The 20,207-nt window shown below is 41.5% G+C and overlaps 1 protein-coding gene across 1 annotated transcript in view; it reads left to right on the forward strand.

Annotated features, from left to right (window-relative positions):
* The first annotated feature begins 353 nt into the window (after positions 1 to 353).
* The window catches only part of Capn13 (calpain 13), a 73,130-nt gene continuing 53,276 nt past the window's right edge, over positions 354 to 20,207 (forward strand). The window contains exons 1-3 of the mRNA XM_031356241.1: positions 354 to 551; positions 17,452 to 17,524; positions 18,731 to 18,846. Of these exons, the coding sequence (XP_031212101.1) occupies positions 354 to 551; positions 17,452 to 17,524; positions 18,731 to 18,846 (387 nt within the window). The remainder of the gene's footprint in view (positions 552 to 17,451; positions 17,525 to 18,730; positions 18,847 to 20,207) is intronic.

The raw sequence follows: 20,207 nt of genomic DNA on the forward strand, positions 1-20,207 counted from the left end.
AGGGATAAAGATCATGATGTATTTATCTTTGGATTGCCAACATTCAGAAGAGTGCATGCCACAAGGTCAGTGCTCAGTAAATGTTCATTAAATGGACAAATGCCCTCAGAGTCTCTGATGCACACGAGAACACACCAAAGAGCTAATTCAGTACACCACGCTGAACATGAACAGGAAGTATGGATATTAAATTTTACTTGAGGCTTGCCCACCCAGGGGCTCTATGTCAGGGACAGCAGACATCTCAATCTCAGATCTGATAGAAGTGGAAGGCGTCAGAATGTTCTGGCACTCATCATTTTCCTTTCTCTCAACAGAAAGAAAGGACTTCAGACATCTTTCTAGAGCTAGCCATGGCACATGATGCAGAGCCTCTAGCAGAAACCTCCGTGGTCAAGTTCAAGAACCAGGACTTTAGATCCTTACGGGATCATTGCCTGAGAAGGCGGCAGCTATTTATAGATGATACATTCCCTGCCGAGGCATCTTCCATAGGCCAGAAGCTGCTCAAGGGAAAGCGCCTTTCGAAATTGGAGTGGAAACGACCTCAGGTGAGCGAGCCCCACCTGGGAGCACAGCAAGCTCTGCGAATCTGGGAGCTGTGCACCACGGCGTCTCCTTGTGAAAAGAGGATGGTTGACTCTCAAACCACCAAGCAGGAAAGAAAAATACGATTCCTCTGGTTTCTCTGCTGCAGTCTTACGTCCGGTCCAAGAAATGGGAGGGCTCTGTGCTCAGAGAGGCAGAGCCTGAACCACGGCTTCTAATGCAGTTCTGATAAGACCGCAGCTAGATTAAAACATCTCAGTCCTATGACTGGGAAAATGGCGTGTCATGGTTACAGAGCCTATGCTGGTTGGTCCCTAGGGTCTCTCTGCCTTCTTAATTGAGCCCATCTATCAGTCTGTCGTCCTTTATTCTCTTCAGGTGTCAGTGTCTTTATGTTCCTTTCTTCTTACCCACCAGAATTTACTCAAAAGGAATATATCATGTCAGTCATTTATAGTACAGGGTGAATTTAAATAATTGCTCTGCCTCTCTCTCTCTTATAATCACATTCTTAGTCTTATAAAGGCTTGGTCATCCATAAAAGGACTTCAGACATCACAGACACCTGTGACATCGGGGTGGTCGTACAGGAGGCATTCAAATTGCCCTGATTCCCGCACCTCAGCAGATGGCCACTAACTCTACTTTGCAGCAAGGTGAGCCCTGCTGGCTTGTAGAACTATCTCAGTTTTGAAGCATGAAGCTCAGTAGGGAACATTGCAGTGGACTGAAGTTTCCTATGCTCTCCTTGGGACTCTTATAAATGTAAAGGAGTAAATGGCAAATGCTTTGGGATGCCTGTTTCCTTCTCGTGCCCCCAGAGCTGCCAGCCCAGCCTAAAACAAGAAAGAAAGGTTAGTGAGAATGGTTCTCAGGCACTGCTTATGTGGCAAGCATGGTACTAGGCATATAGAGAAGCACCACACTAGGCTGTACAGATGGTGATTTCTGGGTGATGCCCTGGAAAGGACAGAGTATCTGTCTTGTCCAAATCTATGCAACTAATAATTTTAGCTACACACATGGGAAAAAGAACTCAAGACCCCAAGGTCTGAAGGGAAAACCTCTTGCCTTAGCTGGGATAGTCATATCTCTAGAGAAGGAAAAGGACAATGGAAACTCGGTAGGGTTTCAATGCTAGTTCAAGAGAGCTGGATGCATTACTAAGCCTTCTGTGGTTGTTCCCATCAGCCCTTTGCAGTAGGTCCTCAGTCATGGCTCTCTTCCTTTGTCTTTATCACCAAAGGAGGTGGAAAAGTCTATGTAAAGAAATTCTGAAGGGTCACTTTCCCTCCTCTGTTGTTTTGAAAGATGAGATTCATTTAGAAAGTACTTTTGCTTCCCTCACAAAGGTGCTGAGGAGTCTATGTGAGACCTTATTTATAGTGCTGACACCTTTATAACACTCCTGTTTAGAAAGGACTGAGAGTGTCTAATTATCTAATTCCATCAGCATCTCAACCTGGGGAGCAAGGAGAAACTGAGGCAAGTAGAAATGACTCCTATAGAGTCAGACCAGTAATCCAAAGTAAAGGCAGCTAGAAGCCATGTTCATTTTTTTCCCATCATGCTTCACACCCTGGGACTTACCCATACTCTAGCCATTGTTCCTTTCAGCATATATTCTCAAATAAAATATTTCTTCATGTGTGCCTTTCCAAGTTTAGCAATATTAGTGTTTATATAATAGTTTCTAGAAACCTTTCACATAGCCTACCTTCCTTGCAGAGTTGATGGCTTTTAATGTTACAAGAAAGAATACCGGTTAGGACAGGTGGTACAGCTTGACTGAAGGAACATGCTTAGGGAGAGGAGAGAAGGATCGATCCAGGAGAGAGATTTAGACCCCCAAGGTCACATGCTACACTTTTACCCACATGAACTCTCATGCCTAATAAGGCTTTTGTTAGATTGAGAGAAGTAAATAAATGCATGAGTGTGTACAAAGGAGGAAACTTTTATTGCCTGATTTCCCACCTATGCTAGCAAAGAGAAAACCTGGATATATACTTCGTCACTACTGTGGTACCACTGACTACTATAGTGTGCAGAATGTGATTATGTGAAATGCCCTGCATACAAGAGCCACAACTAACCTGGCCCAGGCCTCAGAGGACTGTCAACACACACACAATATTATGGTTTTAAACTCTTTGAAAGATTTTTAAAACAATCATGAAAAACTATCATTAATCCGATTCTATCATATAAAACCAGAAACAGAAAAATGACCAGTCTGAAGTCAGACAGCTAGACAATCAAACACCTAAATGCGTGATTTCACAATATATTGTCTCCATTGTGACCTCATGTTATATTCTTGGCTTTTGGTTGCCAGAGATAATTTATGCACCATTAGACTCTCCAACCTCACATGGTCCGCCAGGAGCCAACCCCTCAAAAAAGCCAATCTCTCTCTTCTTAGGCAATCTCTTTGTTCCATTTCATAGATGAAAAACAATGGGGGTGAAAAGCAGACCTGTAAGGAGGAACTGAATGCAATGCTTAGTATCTAGCACATTGTAAGTACTTACTAACTAATAGCTATTGGTTCTCTCATCCCTCAATGTTCTTGGGCTTTTATAGACCAAGAATTTCAATTTCAACCCTCAGACAGAATCAGCAAATGTTCCCTGGGAGAAATGTAGGTCAGAAAAAGTGTTAGGGGCTAAGTGGCTGGTGGGAAGGGATATGAAAAGGACATTGCTGCTCATTTTCTGTATTCCATCTCTGCTTTTAGTCAAGCCTTCCTGCAGCTTGCTTGATGCCTCTCTGTGGGTCTGACTGATTCACCTGAAACTTGTTCAAAGGCTCCATAGCCCATCTCTTATTCCAGTTCATTCTAGACAATGGGGAAACACCACATGTAGGCAACTCCTATTATTCTTCCTGGGTTATCCATCCACACTCAGTAGATTCAACAGTAACCTACAAGTCAGGGGCCTGAGACCTGGGCTCAGTTTTCTGGGCCTACCATAGAAAATTGTTTCCTATCCCATAACTCCTTTTCTGTCTCCTCTTTCCCTTCACCTGCTATATTTGTTACTTTCCTTGTTGTTGGTCCAAAATACCTGACAGAAGCAATGTAAGGAAGGAAGGAAGGGTTTATTCTGACTTAAAGTTTAGGGTTATAGTCCTCCATGTCCAGGAAGGCATTGACAGCAGGAGTAGAAGGCAGCTGGTTGTATTGTGTCCATTGTGTCCATGATCCAGAAGAAGAGAGAGAGGTTGAGGAGAATGCTGATTTTATCTCCATATAATGGTTCCACCCACACTGATAGTAGATCTCACTTTAAAAACTCCCCTCACTGATATCCCCACAGGTTTGTTTCCATGATGTTCCTACAGGTTTCTGTCAGGGCTAATAGTCAAGATCAACTATCACATCTGCATTTCTTCCTTCCTCTATTCTTTCTTTCTAAAAATGATCCAGTAAGGTTTCTGCTGAAATGTTGTTGAAGTTGAATGTTTCTCACAGCCTGACCCATCCTGTTTCTCTTTAACGAATATCCAACCTCGATCCTCACTTCAAATTGGGCTCTGTAGTAGCCTGTGATCTTGTAGGGAGAACACTCAAGGGTTCATCATTCTTAATGTTTCCTATAATCTGTGCTCCCAGTAAGAGACAATGCCAAGAATTAAATATGGAGGTATGTGTATAATGATTCCCCTAAATTAAATTTGGTACTTAGCTGGCCCCCTTTTAGGAGATTTTTTATTCTGTGGATAATAGTAATAAATCCACTTATTGAGTATGTACACAGTTGAGATATTATACTAAGAGCTTACATGAAATTTGCCACTTGTCATTACCCTCACAGCTCTGTACAGTGGATGATGTTATTCTCACAAAATAGATCATCGGTGTCCTGTAACCCTTTCTGCAATGATGGAGGTGCTCATTCTGCTCCATTCACTGCCCTGGGCTGTAGTCAAACGTGTCTACTGAGAACTTGAAATGTGGTCACTGTGATGAGGAGATAGACATTTTAATGTTATGAAGTCTAAATCAGTGGTTCTCAACCTTCCTAATGCTGTGACCCTGTAATAATGTTGTAGTAACCCCCAACCATAAAATTATTTCATTGCTACTTCCTAAATGTAGTTTACTATTGTTATGAATTATAATGCAATATATCTGATATGCAATGTATCTGATATACAACCCTCAAAGGGGTTGTGACCCATAGGTTGAGAATCACTGGTCTACATGAACACGTACAACTATAGCCACCATAGTGCACAGCACAAAACTGAAGATGGGCAATCTTCACATTGTCACCAATGTTGATAGACCAAGGGGTGATCTTCACATTGTCACCAGTGTTGATAGACCAAGGGATTGGGATGCCACCTTCAACCCCATCCAGGGAAAAAATAACCCACTTTGCCACCAAAGAACGAGCTGCATGTCTAAAGCATGTTCCCTAATAGGTACATGGAGGTCAGCTCACAGTTTCATTGTGGACCCAGTTTTGGTCACCCAGCGCAATGCATTTGCCTGCCTAGGAAACAACATTTTCTCTCAGTCAGAGTTGTTTGTGGGAGGCACATTCACTCATTAGAAGTGACTCACCAAAGTGTATTGTTCAGAAAAGGAAGAGGCAAAAAACAAGGAAGAAAAGAAAAGAAAAAAAGAAGATGCATATCTGAATGTGGGGTAAATTGTGAAGATGTTCTATCATGTAACAGGTGGCAGAAGGTACCAGCGTAATTATGCCAACAGCAAATTGCCATTGAGCCAAAAGGAAGAAAAAAAAACTATGATGCCAACAAATCAGAATTCTCTCAGAAAAAAAAAAGGAAAGGAATTATATTGCCACCTGTCTAAAGAAAGGCCTAGTCACCATCTGGAAGGGCTGCGTGACAAGATGATGAGTCGAAGTGTTGCAGACTGAACATCAAATGTTCCCACAGGCTTGTGTGTTGAATGCTTCATCTCTAGTTGATGGCAGTATTTTGGATGATTCCGGAAATGTTAGGAGGTAGGGCTTAATAGGATGAAGTAGGCCATTGAGGGACATGTCTTTGAAATTTATACCTGGTCTCCAGTGCCTTGGCTATTCTCTGCTTCCTGTCCACTTCCTCCAACAACCATGTCACTACACCATAATGTTACTACTAAGGGTATCAATAAACCAACTTCCTAGACTGTGTTCCAAAATAAACCCTTCCTCTTCTAAGTGTTCCCAGGTATTTTAGTCACAGCTGTGCAAAGGTAACTATTTACCTATGTTCTCTCACACAAGACCAGTACTTTGTATGGGAAATTCATGAGAAGTCTTCAAAGAAAATACTGTGAGGCAAATGCTCGTCCACAGGTGTGGTACCGCTAAAGATGGCAGAGAACAGTTACTTCCGTGGTGCCACTTCTGGTAGGTTGTTTGCCAAGATTTGCATTACAATGGTTTCTCACATTCCTAATATAACAGAGAGTAACCCAAATCTGACTTGGAGAAAGGGACAAACAACCTAGACCTAAGTCATTAGGTTGATTACTTAATTTAATAGTTACTTAGTTTGATGATTATTGGTGCCTTATTTATTATTCAGATTTTCCAAATACATGACAAAATTTATAATATATACTTATGTATGTGTGCATATCTATATAACATTGATATATAATTATATAGTCTTAATGATTTATTAATATCCATATTGACAATATATGCTCATATATTAATATACCTATATATAACTTATTGATGGATTTATGAGGAGAAATTTGTTACAAAGTATTGATTACAAAGTTATGGATGCTAAGTAATACCATGGTATGCAGTCTGCCACCTAGAGACATAGGAAAGTCTTGAGTCAGGGGCCTGAGAGCCAGGAAACCCATAGGTGTGATTCCCTGTCTGGGACCAGGAGAAAATCATTTTGTCATCTCAAGCTGGGAACAAATTCTTTCTCCCCTTTGTTATAGTCAGGCACTTGATGGATTGATCATTTCGGATGTTCCCACTCACACTGGGAGGATAGACTGATTTACTGAGTCCACCAATTCAAATATGAATCTCATCCACCCCTTCTTTGACAGACACACCCAGAAAGAATATTTACCAGATAAATGACTCCCTGTGATCCAGTTAAATTGTCATATCACATTAACTACTACAACCTTTGGCATACCTAACATTTCTGAGCCTCAAAGATTCTGTCTATCTCACAGAATCAAATACTTCAAATTGGAAAAGACTTTAGCTACTAAGATGTTGGGAGGAGAAGAGAGACTCACGTGGCAAACCGACCTGAAACATACCACTAAACTCCTCTGAACCTGATTCCTTGCCCTGATGTCTCTCGAGTTACCACAGGATTACTTTTGATCTTAAATGCTACCTCTGGCTGACCTACTGATTCACAGGTGTGGAAGGCAGAGCCTCGTAGCCTCAGGTCTCCAAAGCTGCCAGCCGATTCTGAGTCACCATCATGTAGTTGTTCAGCACAGGTCTGTTCTAGGATCTTATCACAAGCACTTCCTCCACTACCCTGGCTTGCCAGGGCCACTTGCTAATCTGGGGCTTTCCCAGGCCATAGCTTGCTCTTTCTCAGCCACAGTCACACATGTTCTGTATGAGCTTTAATCTGGGAATCCAGACGAACAACCTGAGATGCCTCTGAGGATCATCAAAGTGTCCCTTCTTACCTTCCCTTTCTGATTGAGGATTAAGGTTCTCAGGCTCAGCATGAGGCATGAGGCAGCCCCTTAGGAGACAGGAGTTGTAGATACTGTGGCCACCTTTGATATAATCAGTCCCACTGTTTTCTAGGAAACTTGATGTTGGCTATTAATTTCAGTTCTATTCTGTCCCTAACTAGCTACTTTTGTATATTCTTTCCTTTCTTTTCTTTTCTATTCTTTGACAAGGAAGCCCAGCTAGAAGTACATATCCCACATACAGGCAACAGCTGGGACAGCCCCCATCCAGTCGTTCAGGACTCACATGAAGGTCAAGCTGCACATCTGCTACATATGAGTGGGGGTGCCTAGGTTCAGTCTGTATATGTTCTTTGGTTGATAGTTCAGACTCTGAGAGCCCCAAGGGTCCAGGTTAGTTGAGTATGTTGGTCTCCTGTGGAGTTCCCATCCCCTTGAGGCCTACAATCCTTCCTCCCATTCTTCAGTAAGAGTCCCCAGACTCCGTCCACTGTTTGACTATGGGTGTCTGTATCCTTTTGAAGCAGCTGTTGGGTGGAGCCTCTCAGAGAACAACATGCTCCTGTCTGCAAGCATAACAGAGCATCATTAATAGTGTTAGGGATTGGTGCTAACCCATGGGATTGGTTTCAAGTGGAGCTGGTTATTGGTTGGCCATTCCCTCAGTCTCTGCTCCATCCCCTGTGCCTGAATTACTTATAGGCAGGATAAATTTTGGGTTGAAAGTTTTGTGGGGGGGATTGATGTCTCTATCACATCACTGGGATTCCTGCCTGGATAGAGGAGGTGGCCTCTTCAGGTTCCATATCCACTGTAATAAATCACAGCTAAGGACACCCCCATTGATTCTTGGGCTCCAGATTCTTTCTCCAGACCATGCCTCAGCCTGGAGATGCCCCCCACCACCTCCCTCCTGAAGGGTACATATTTCCATCCATTTTCATGGCCATCTAGCCAATCTCTCCTTTCCTTCCTCACACCTGATCCTGAATCTCCCATTTCCCTCCCACCCTCTACCCTCCCAGCTCCCTCCATTCATCTGCCTATTATGGTTATTTTATTCCCCCTTCTAAGTGAGATTCAAGCTTCCTTGCTTAGGCCTTCCTTCTTGCTTAGCTTCTTTGAGTGTGTGGAGTGTAGCATGTTACCTGTATTTTATACCTAATATCTACCTATAAGTGAGTACATACCATGTATGTCCTTTGGGGACTGGATTATTTCACTCCATATGATACTCTCAAGTTCTACCCATTTGCCTGCAAAATTCATGTTGTCTTAGTTTTTAATAGCTGAATAGTATTCCATTGTGTAGATGTGCCACATTTTCTTTATCCATTCTTCAGTTGAGCGATATCTATGTTGTTTCCAGTTTCTGTCGTGGCTATTGTAAAGGGTTTGTTTCTCTAATTTCTTTCTCGGCTCATTTATCCTTTGTATAAAGGAGGGATACTGATTTCTTTAAGTTAATTTTTTATCCTTCCACTTTACTGAAAGTGTTTATTAGTTGTAGGAGTTCTCTTGTAAAATTTTTGGGGTCACATGTATACTACCATACACTCCACCAGTAGCAATACTTTGACCTTTTCCTTCCCTGATTTTAGTGGAAATGCTTTAAGTTTCTCTCCATTTAGTTTGATGTTGATTATTGGCTTACTATGTATTGAGTTTATTATGTTTAAATATGTGCTCTGTATCATTGATTTCTCTAATACCTTTAACATGAAGGGGTGTTGGATTTTATCAAAGGCTTTTTCAACATCTAATGAGATAATCATGTGATTGTTTTTCTTTGTTTGTTTATATGGTGAATTATGTTGATAGATTTTTTATATATTGAACCATCCCTGCATCCCTGGGATGATGCCTACTTGATCTTGATGGATACCATCTTCGATGTGTTCCTGGATTCAGTTTGCAAGTGCTTAATGGAGTATTTTTGCATCAATGTTCATAAGAGAAATCAGCCTGAAGTTCTCTTTTTGTTGTTGTTGAGTTTTTATGTGGTTTGAATATCAGGGCTGTCTGTGCCTAATAAAATGAGTTTGGCAGTGTTCCTTCTGTTTCTATTGTGTGGAATAGTTTGAGGAGTATTGGAATTAGCTCTTCTTTAAAAGTCTGGTAGAATTCTGCCATCTGGCTCTGGGCTTTTTTTTTTTTTTTTTTTTTTTTTTTTTTTTTTTTTTTTTTTTTTTTAATTGGGAGACTTTTAGTGACTGCTTCTATTTCTATAGAGGTTATGGGGCTGTTTAGATATTTTACCTGATCTTGATTAAACTACAGTAATTGGAATCTGTCTAGAAAATCTTCCATTTCTGTAGGGTTGTGGATCCCACGTCTGCTCTGCCACAGGACACAGCGTCTTGGGGAGGCAGGAGTTTGACTGCCCTTACCCCACACCATGCTGGGCAGGTGCTGGACTGTAGGGAAGTGCTGAGGTACCACTCTGGGGTGGAAAAGCATAGTCTGAGGCACGGGACAGCCAGATCTGATTGGGAGCGGGGGATCCACGGGCCTGTGAAGAGGCAGGGTCTATGGAGTTCCCTGGCTCTCAGACACGCAGGCATCGCTGAAAGTCTCAGAGGAGCTGAGAATGAAACCTGGAACTGCGGACTGGATCTTGCGCGGGCCAGGGTGAGGGGTGTTGGCAGGGAAAGGGAGGGCTCTGGCTGGTCCCTTGGTGATTGTCCTTAGCTTGAAGGTGGCAGGCTTGATGGTGATTGTGGCTAGGAGTGTAGAGAGGCCTTCTACAGGAGATTAGACAGTGGCTCTATAGGCAAAGGCTTTCTCCATGGCTCCCCACAGCAGGTCCGGATGAAAAGACAGTCTCTGGTTCCAAATCATTTATTGTCATGGTGAAAAATGGATGTATAGAACCATACCCCACTTCTTAGGGTGGGCCTGAGATTAAATACCTTTTGCAAGGAAGAATGCCTGGGAAGGAAAGCTTAGTTGCTAAGCCCTCCAGGCCTCTAGATACATCATTAGAATAGAGATCTGTCTTGAACCTAGGTGACCACAGGTCACGTCCTTTTCCTATAGTCTTGGTCTAAGATTTAGGGATGCCTCATCTACATGTGGGGGGCTTGAGGTGTTGCATTTACATGACTGATGACAACAAATCTATTGGGCTGTGGCTAGTGACAGGGGCCTGGTGCCTGGGAGCAAGCAAAGTTCCTACCATCCCTTCAGGGTCTCTGGGGTCCACTTCTCCACACATTTCATTAAGATTTTCCAATTTTGTGGACTACAGATTGTTGAAGTAAGACCTAATGATTGTTTGAACTTCCTCAGTGTCTGTTGTTTTGTCTCCCTTTTCATTACTGATTTTGTTTATTTGGGTACTCTCTCTCTGTCTCTTGGTTAGTTTGACTAAGGGTTGGTCTAACTTGTTAATTTTTCTCAGAGAACCAGCTCCTGGCTTTGTTGATTCTTTGTATTGTTTTCTTTGTTTCTAACTGATTGATTTCAGTCGAGATTTTGATTGTTTCCTGCCTTCTACTTCTCTTTGTGCTTCTTTTTTTTTTTTTCTGGAGCTTTCAGGTGTACTTTTAAATTACTGATGTGAGAACTTTCTAATTTCTTTATGGATGCCCTTAAAGCTATAAACTTTCCTCTTAAGACTACTTTCATTGTGTCCCACAAATTTGGGTATGTTATGCCTTCATTTTCATTGAATTCTAGAAATTCTTTAATTTCTTTCTTTCTTTATTCTCTGACACAGAGATCATTAAGTAGATTGTTTAAGTTCTAAGAGTGTGTAGACTTTTCAGTGCTTCTGTTGTTATTAAAGTCCAGCTTTAATCCATGGTAATCTGATGAAATACAAGGTGCTATTTCAGTTTTCTTGTATCTATTGAAGTTTGCTTTGTGACCGACTATATGGTCAAATTTTGAAGAAAGATCCATGAGGTGCTGAGAAGAAGGTATATTCTTTTGTGTTTGGGTGAAATATTTTATACTTCTCTGTTAGGCCCATTTAATTCATAATGTGTATTAGTTTTATTGTTTCTCTGCTTAGTTTTTGTCTGAATGTCCTGTCAATTGGTGAGAGTGGGGCTTTGAAGTCTCACACTATAGTGGGGTTTGATGTGCAACTTAACAAGCTTTAGCAGTGTTTCTTTTACAAATATGAGTGATTATGTTTGGGGCATAGATGGTCAGAATTAAGTTATCATCTTGGTAAATTTTTCCTTTGATGAGTATAAAGTGTCCTTCTCTGTCTCTTTTGATTAATTTTTGTTGAAAGTCCACTTTTTTATTAGATATTAGGATGGCTACTCCATCTTGCTTCCTGGGTCCATTTGCTTGGAAATTTTGTTCCAGTCCTTTACTCTGAGGTAATATCCATATTTGTTGCTGAGCTGATTTTCTTGTATGCAGCAGAATGATGGATCCTATTTTCACATCCATTCTCTTAGCCTGTGTCTTTTTATTGGGGAATTGAGTCTATTGATGTTGAGAAACATTAATGACAAGTGAGTGTTATTTCCTGTTATTTTGATGCTGGTAGTATTAGTGTGAGTGTGTGTGTGTGTGTGTGTGTGTGTATGATTTCCTTGTTTCTGATGGTATGGAATTACTTATTTCCTGTGTTTTCTTGGGTATAGTTATTCTTCTTTAGTTGGAGTTTTTCTTCTAGTATTTTTCTGTAGGGCTGGGTTTGTGGATAGATGACTTTTAGCGTCTCTGTTGAAACATTGGGTGTCATTCTGGTAAGTATGCCTTTGTATATTACCTGGCCTTTGTCTCTTATTATTCTTTTGTTTTTCTATAGATTTTGTGTTTTGATTATTATATGCCAGAAGGATTTTTTCTGGTCCAATCTAGTTGAGTTTCTATAAGCTTCTTGTGTGTTTATCTCTTTCTTATGCTGGAAAAGTTTTTTTCTATGACTTTTTAAGAATATTTTCTGAGCCTTGGAGTTGGGACTCTTCACACTCTTCTATTCCTATTAGTCTTAGGTTAGGTCTTTTCAAGGTATCCCAGATTTCTAGGATGTTTTGTGCCAGGAATTTTTTTAGATTTAGCATTTTCTTTGACTGACATATGAATTTCTTCTATTGTATCTTCTCTACCCGAGGTTCTCTCTTCCACCTCCTGTGTTCTGTTGGTGATGGTGTTGCTTGCATCTCTTTTTCCTGATCTCCTCCCTAGGTTTTCTATCTTCAGGAATTCCTCAGTTTGTGTTCTCATTGTTGCTGCAACTTCCAATTTCAGGTCTTGTACAGTTTTATTTACGTCCTTCACCTGTTTAATTGTATTTTCCTGTATTCTTTATGGGATTTACTTGTTTCCTCTTTAAAGACCTCTATCTGATTGTGTTTTTCCTATGTTTCTTTAAGATGGGTGGTGGGGTGGGAAGCTTACCTGTATGGTTCAGGAGTCTGATGGAGGTGGAGGAGAGGTATCAGGAGAATGGAGGTCCCCCTGGGATAGCAAGCTGCTCAGGGCAACTTGGTTTATTTTATTCATTTTCTCTTTAAAGGCCTCTATAATCTGTATAAGACTTGATTTAAGGCCCTTTGCTTGTGTTTTGGTTGTGTTAGGATATCCAGGACTTGCTGTAGTGGGGTAGCTGTGCTTTGGGGGTCTCATGTTGCACTAGCTCTGTTGATTATGTTCCTTCGAGGGCCTTTAGCCACCTAGATAGCTTTCGTTCCTGGATGTTCTTGTTATGGTCCATATTGGGAGGGACATAGAACCTCAATGGTCCTGTGGCTCAGGACCTGCAGTTTGGTATGGTTCAGGAGCTTCAGGTCCGATGAAGGAAGACTGAGAGGTGGGAGGAGAATGAAGGTCTCCCTGGGATGGCAGGCTGCCTAGGGCAGCTTGGCTTGTTCCAGAGGGCTCAGAGAGGAGGGAAGATGGGTGGTGGGGTGGGAAGCTTACCTGTATGGTTCAGGAGTCTGATGGAGGTGGAGGAGAGGTAACAGGAGAATGGAGGTCCCCCTGGGATAGCAAGCTGCTCAGGGCAACTTGGTTTAGCCCAGAGCTTCACTGGCTTCTTAATTGGCAGTCCAGTTGTTTTTAACACTGAAACTGTAGATTACAAAGGACATGTTTATCCCCTGAAAGTGTGGGAGACTTCAGCAGGAAAATTACATAGATGGGTATACTAGAATGATAGCTTTTGAAATCTTAAAAATATTGACCAAGGTTATTGATCTGGGGATATAATTTACTAATTTAAGCCATTCTGTCATTAATTTTTTCAGAAAGTTATTAGTATTTTTAATTGATCAACATAAAATTTCCTGCTGTGCCTTTATATTTCCAAAGCCCATTTTTATTTCTAATTTTATTCGAGTTCCTTTCACATATTTATAAAGGTCAGTTCTACGTAAAGTCACTATCGTGAGCAGAACAGTTTCTGTACCTCGTTATTCTTACTGTGTTTCTGGCTGGTTTTATAACTTACGAACAGTTTATTTACCTCGTTATTCTGACTGTGTTTCTGGCTGGTTTTATAACTTACAGGTTGCCTTCCTTATCACTTCCTTCCTCCCATTTCTGTCCCTTTCTTTCTATTATCTATGAATTGACTGCTTAATTTATGTTTGATTCTGTCTTGTTTAATAATGAATGCATTCGAGGCCATGGGTTTGTCTATGAGCATAGCCATTTTAATTTCGCAGCTATCACACAGGAGAAAGAAATCAATAATTATTGAACAACACACCCTGTCAGATGCTGTGTTAAGTGTTCCACATCCTTCCTCATTTGCAGAGTGGAAGGACTCGTCCTGCTTTGTGAGTCTGCGGGGAGCCCGCAGAGACTAGCATAGGGGTACCGCAGCTAGTGCTCAGTGGGTGGGTGTGTTATAAATGGTGGTCATCACCCTGCTTCAGAGTCCAATTCTCTCAACTGTCCCCACATTTGTCACCATGCTGGCAACTGAGTTACAGCAAAGAAGGGAGTGTTCAAGGTCTCCAGGTCACCTGAGGAGAAATGTCAGGGCAAGATTCCATATGCAGTCTGTCTGCAGAAACCTTCCAGGCAAAGCACTCTGTTGTACAAGTCATGGGACCAAAGACAATGGAGTAGCAGCAGAAGAGCGGAGCAGTGGATAAAGATAACTACAGGATGGGCCATGTTCCTGCCTCAAACCTACATGGCCTCTACCTTCTCCAGTTATATGTGCACACCCGTGTGAACACCCGTGTAACATATATATATATATATATATATATATATATATATATATACACGGCATGTGCACGTGGAAGCCAAAGGGCAACTTCAGATGTCATCCATCCTTACCTACCATCGACCTTGACTTTTATTAAGGTCTTGTACTTTCAGCTGAACTTTATAAAGTAGTCTAGGCTAGTTGGTGAGCAAGCTGCAGGGATCTGCCTCTGTCTGCCTCCCTGGTGCTGGGAATATGAGAAGGCTCCACCATATATATATTTCACCTACTTTTATTTATTTTTAGAGTATTTTTAATGTTTGAAAGTATAATACAATCATCATTTCTTCTTTCTCTTTGCTCCATGTATCCCCTCCCATGTACCTCTCTTTGCTTTCCCTCAAATTCAAGGCTTTTTTCTTTAATTGTTACACACATACACATACATTCTTAAAATATAAATGCAACCTAATCCACCCTATAATATTACTTATACATATATGATTTGGGTCTTACCATTCAGTGTTGGATAAGCAGTTGAGGGGCTCTTCCCTGTAGGAGACTATTTCTTCCACTCTCAGCATTTCTTGCCTGCCTGTAGTGTTTTGGATCTCGTGTCCCTTCCTCCTTCCATGTTAGCATGCCTACTGGTACCATTTTTGTTTGGTTCATGTTTAGGCAGCCATACCGAAGAAAATTCATAGGTATAACCTCTCTGGTATTCTAGGAGATATGGTGTTACAGAAACTTCCTGTTCTGACTCTTATCATCTTTCCATCCCCCTCTTGCCCCAGTCATCCCCAAGCCTTAGGTATTAGGTTTGCATTGTAGATATATCCCTTAAAATTGGGCACCATGTGATCCCTTGTTTTCTGCATTTTGATGAGTTGCAGTTTTCTTCAGTGATCTCCATTCATTGCAAAGAAAAGTTTCTTTGATGAGGGGTGAGCACTATACTTATCTGTGAATATAAGGACAAATGTTTAGTTAGGTATTGTGCTGGTTTAGTAAAGTGGTGGTTGTAGGTTCTCCTCCAAGATCCATGACTTCACTAGCCCCCAGCAACTGGCTAGGCTTAGGTACCAGGCATGCTTTCCTGTCGAGTAGGCCTTTAACATGCAGCCTGGGAACCAAACTCAGATCATCATGTTTGTCTGAAAGGCAAGTCCTTTACTGCTGAGCTATGTTCCCAGGCTTCCACCTGCTTTTTCTCCTCCTGTGAGTGGAGCCTCGGAATTGAATGTTTTCATTCAGATAGTAGACCTCCTCTGAGACTTGTAGTTCCTTTTTCTAGTAGATGTGACAAGCCCTGGTCATTGAAGTGCCCCCACATTGTTTTAAAAGGAACTCTGCAGCCAGTGTACAGGACCATGGTCCCTCAGGGCAGTTTTTCCTGCTTGTGTGAATTGGAGAACTTTCCAAGTATACCCTGCCCATGCTTATAATGGAGGGCCCAATAGGACAACCAAACTGAGCCTCTCCTGGCATCTGATGGGGTCAGTTGGCAAAGCAAGTGAAGGCTGCTATGAAGACGCCCTTGCTTGAGAAAATGATGCAGGCAGGTGCAACTTCACATATCCTTGGTCCATGTTGTTACTGGGAACCTGCGGAAGTGTATGAAGGACTGAAGGGTTGCACATGGCGTAGGTCTCTGTCCTTCCATGGCTGCTAAGACCCTGCTCTCTGCAGACTTCCAAAGTCAATGTGAAAGGGAACAATAGCAGAACAATTACCAAATCATGCAAGTATATACAATAGATGAAGAGCCACACAGAGAAGTCACAGAGAAAAACCCCTGGGTTCCTTGAAGGAAACAAATGCAGAAGGATGACAGGCCCTGGAGGAGGAGCTGTAGCTTTATTCCAGTGTGTCCTAAACATGCCTGAAGCTCACACTTAGGAACTCTTATAATACTCATATCTGCTGAGAGTCTTCCAAACTCATCAATGTTGTCACACATTGACACTCCAGTATTGCTCTTCAGTGGCCAGCACATGGTATGTGGATGTAAAATTCAGAGAGCCGAGTCTTATGTCCAGGATGTCATCCCACTCACAAAGACACAGAGACAGAGGTCGCTGCAATTAGCATGAGAATTTAATAATCCAGTATACTGGGGTTGTCCTGCATTCAGGGCAAAGGTGACCCCGAGGAACAAAAGCACACACCTGTTATACTTTTTCAGCACATAGGTTTAGAGCATGAGTTGGTTGTCTCTCATTGGTAGAGCCTATGTCTTTTGAGTCCATTGACTTCTGTGCCCCAGGTGAGGAGGAGATACTGGTTGCACTTAGGAGGGGTCGGGGGAGATCCACCCCTACCGGGGACGTTTCCTGGAACCTGACATTTACACACACACACACACACACACACACACACACACCCGCAATTAAGGCATCTCCTGGGGATGGATGTTTGCTCAGTAAACCCTTCTGAAGCTCTCTGTCTTTAGGCTTAATGGACATTCCTGGCTTCTCAGTATTTTATGAGGTGTCCCAGTTTTGCTCAATTCTTACATGGACTAGTTGTCAGGGAAGGATAGAGGTCTTCCAAACTCAGTCTGTGTATAGGTGGGGACAGAGTGGGCAAAGACCTGAGAAATTCAAAGCATGCATCCTCTGTAGCACATGAGTGGAGTCTAGAGTTGGGAATGGCCAACCTGGTCTCTGAGGCATGTTGTTTCCACAGAAAAGCTTTCCTTGGAAAAACTGCAGTCTTGATATTTTTCAAAGTCTCATCTGATAAATGGATACCATTCACTTTTATTTGTTTATAACCTTCTAATAAAACACAGGCTTGTTGGGAGCAGACAGGCTGAGTGCTTGATAGAAAGATCTTCAGAACTTATTTACGACATTTCCTTGTGCGGTTTCTTTGTGCATTTATTGCTTGTCTTGTAGCTGCGTACCCACCCCTTTGACACCTGCTTGCCTGAGAACAATAAAACCTGAAGAACAAAGGAAAGTTTCCTAATTCATATTTTAAACACCTATTTAAGAATTAACCTCTATCCCTCAAGGGCAAGGTGAATGATATTGTTGATACCATACTAATGCAAATAGGGATGAACAACCAACGAAGCTCACAACCTTTCCTTTTCTTTTGTAAGGATTTGTCCTTCGGCCCCCCTCACTTCATCCTGGAAGGTGCAAGCAGATTTGACATCCAACAAGGAAAAGCAGGTAAGACTCTATAGTTCCCATCCCAATCTTTTGCCTTGGTCTTCACATGGGAAATCATTGTCTTAAGCTAAGTTCCTAGATACATATCCTGTATCTAGTTACTATCTATACCCACCCTGTAGACTGCTACCAGCCTGCAATTTGCCCATTAGGCTTTCTCCTAACTGGAGAAAGGGGTCTAAGGGTATCTTTGTGATTTTGGCTCTGGGCACAGCAGCTGGCATTAAAAAGCATTCAGAAAATTGATGGTGTTGACACTGAAGGAGGGCGACTGAGAGGGGAAAAATCAAGTGTTTAGAAGGGCTCACACTGATACCTGTGGAGGTCAAGGCTACTAATCCCTCCAGGGGAAATGAAGTAAACTCCTGCATGGATTAGAGAGCCCGCTGTATAGAAATGGGCAGGGCAAACATTAGCTAAGGAAAACACTAGTGTGTTTCCTGCAGTTGTATAAAGTATCATGGCTGACTCTGTTCCGTGATTAAAAAAAGTTGCAATGATGCCAGCTCTGGGCAATTCTAGGAAAAAGAACCAGAGAGCAAGTTGAACCCTTTAATTGCCAAAGTCTATCTGGGGCTTCCCTGGCATTCCTCATCAGACCATGCCCTCCCCTGCCCCAGTACCAAATGTCCCTGCCCCCAGAACAACATCCTGGTACCCAGTACCTACATCCTGGTACCCAGTACCAGCATTAGCACCTCTTTTCCATCTTGCTTGGAACTGGCTCAGTAAATCTTATTCTTCAGTTTTCCTCCCTCTGGCTTATATTGGGCAAAAATTCAGTATAGGTTGACCATCCTTAGCTCAAAAACCCCAAATTTTAACTGTTCCAAACTCTGAAATGTTTTCAGCACTACATAGTATCACAAGAAGAAAATTATATACCAGATCTCACATGGGAGGTCACAGTGAAAACACATGTCTGAAAAATAAGGCTTAAGAAAAATAAATCTAAGTATATGAGGGAGACGTATAGAGAACATAATGGAATTCGTATTTAGACTTGGGTTTCATTCCCATATAATGTATTATGTATGTGAAAATAATACAAAATTTAAAATAATTTTAAAATGTTCTGGTCTCAAAGAATTCAGATTGATATTCACTCTGTACTCATAGAGAGATTTGATATACAGGATGCATAAAATTTAGGGGGTGGGATTTCCAGGTACAATGAGTTGCCTTTTATGGCTTTATCCCTCCCAGGAGACTGCTGGTTCCTGGCAGCACTGGGCTCCCTGACCCAGAACCCACAGTGTCTGCAGAAGATCCTGATGGACCAAAGCTATTCGCACCAGTATGCTGGGATTTTCCAGTTCCGGGTATGTGTGTCACAAGTGTATTCTCCTATGATGAGAAACTTATGGGTCATGAATATTCTAATGGCCTGGGAGCCTGAGATGAAGGTGACACCTATACGTCAGTATTCTTCCTCTTCCTCCAAAATACATGTTGTTGTTGTTTTGTTTTGTTTTGTTTTGTTTTGTTTTTATGGCCCAGTCACACATAGAGGAGAGCTGAGATGTTTGCATGGAAATCAAACTGGTAGAAAAAACAAGATGTAGAGGAGTCCCTTGGACATGCTCTGTGGGGTACATAACAATTAGTGAAAGAATCACTGATCAAAAGGTGATGAGCACTGAGTTCTTGCCTTTTGTTCCTGTGCCACCCTATGGTATTCATGACAGGCTTGGAAATCACAGCATCTGGCAGGATAAGTTCTGCTTCTTATTCATTCCTCTTTGCTCAAATACCTTGGTAATCTTTGCACATTTCTCTTCCATGGGAATTTTAAAACAATTTTGTCTAATTAAACAGAAAAGCCACTGTGATGTAGAATAGAACAGCATGTAATTTATGTATTAATTTGGAAAAATTACATTTTTATTGTTTTAATTATTCCTTTCCAGGAACAAAGTCTATCTTTCTATTTATTCAGGACTGATTTTATGCCTGCCCATAAAATGTTACAGTTACGTTTTCGTATTGGTGCTGCATCCTTCTTGCTAAATTTATTCTCAAATATTTTATAACTGTGTAGCCAATGTGAAGTTCTTGTGGCTTTACTTTCCCTACTATCCAAGTAGATATTGCTGAAAAAAAAAGAGAGAAACGACCACCTCTTCCATAGTAAACCCTCTGGACACCTCCCTGAATTCTCTCTCTTGTTTCTGTGATTGAATCTGGATTATTTTACTTACATAATGATGTCATCTTCAAGCAGGTGCAGTTGTTTCTCCTCTTTTTATGACCATAGTCATTATTTTTCTCTTTTGATTTGTCACATCCCCTGAATCACAGTGATGAGAGTCAAACTCGTACCTCCTATGGATTTTAGTAAGGCCATTTCCTGATGCTATCAGCTCCAGTTTGCTAAGAGTTTCTCCTTAGAATGTGTGTGCCTGTGCCATGTCTGAGGTTATTCTGTTATGTTCTTTTTAAATCGTGTTTGAGTTACACTATCTTTGTGATGCTATGACATCCTTAGTTATTTGAAATAGTTTGAGTAGTGTTTGCTAACCAAACATTCAGCAAAGTAGACCAAAAGGGAAGCATACCAGACAACAGACAAATCTTTTTAAAATATGACTTCTTTAACTCTTTTACAGCTATTAATTGGTTTGCATAACTTGTTTCTCTTGGAGTTATTTCTGTTTTAACTTTATTTTTGAGATAGTATAAT

This window comes from Mastomys coucha, unplaced genomic scaffold (genome assembly GCF_008632895.1).
Source record: "Mastomys coucha isolate ucsf_1 unplaced genomic scaffold, UCSF_Mcou_1 pScaffold6, whole genome shotgun sequence".
NCBI lineage: Eukaryota > Metazoa > Chordata > Mammalia > Rodentia > Muridae > Mastomys > Mastomys coucha.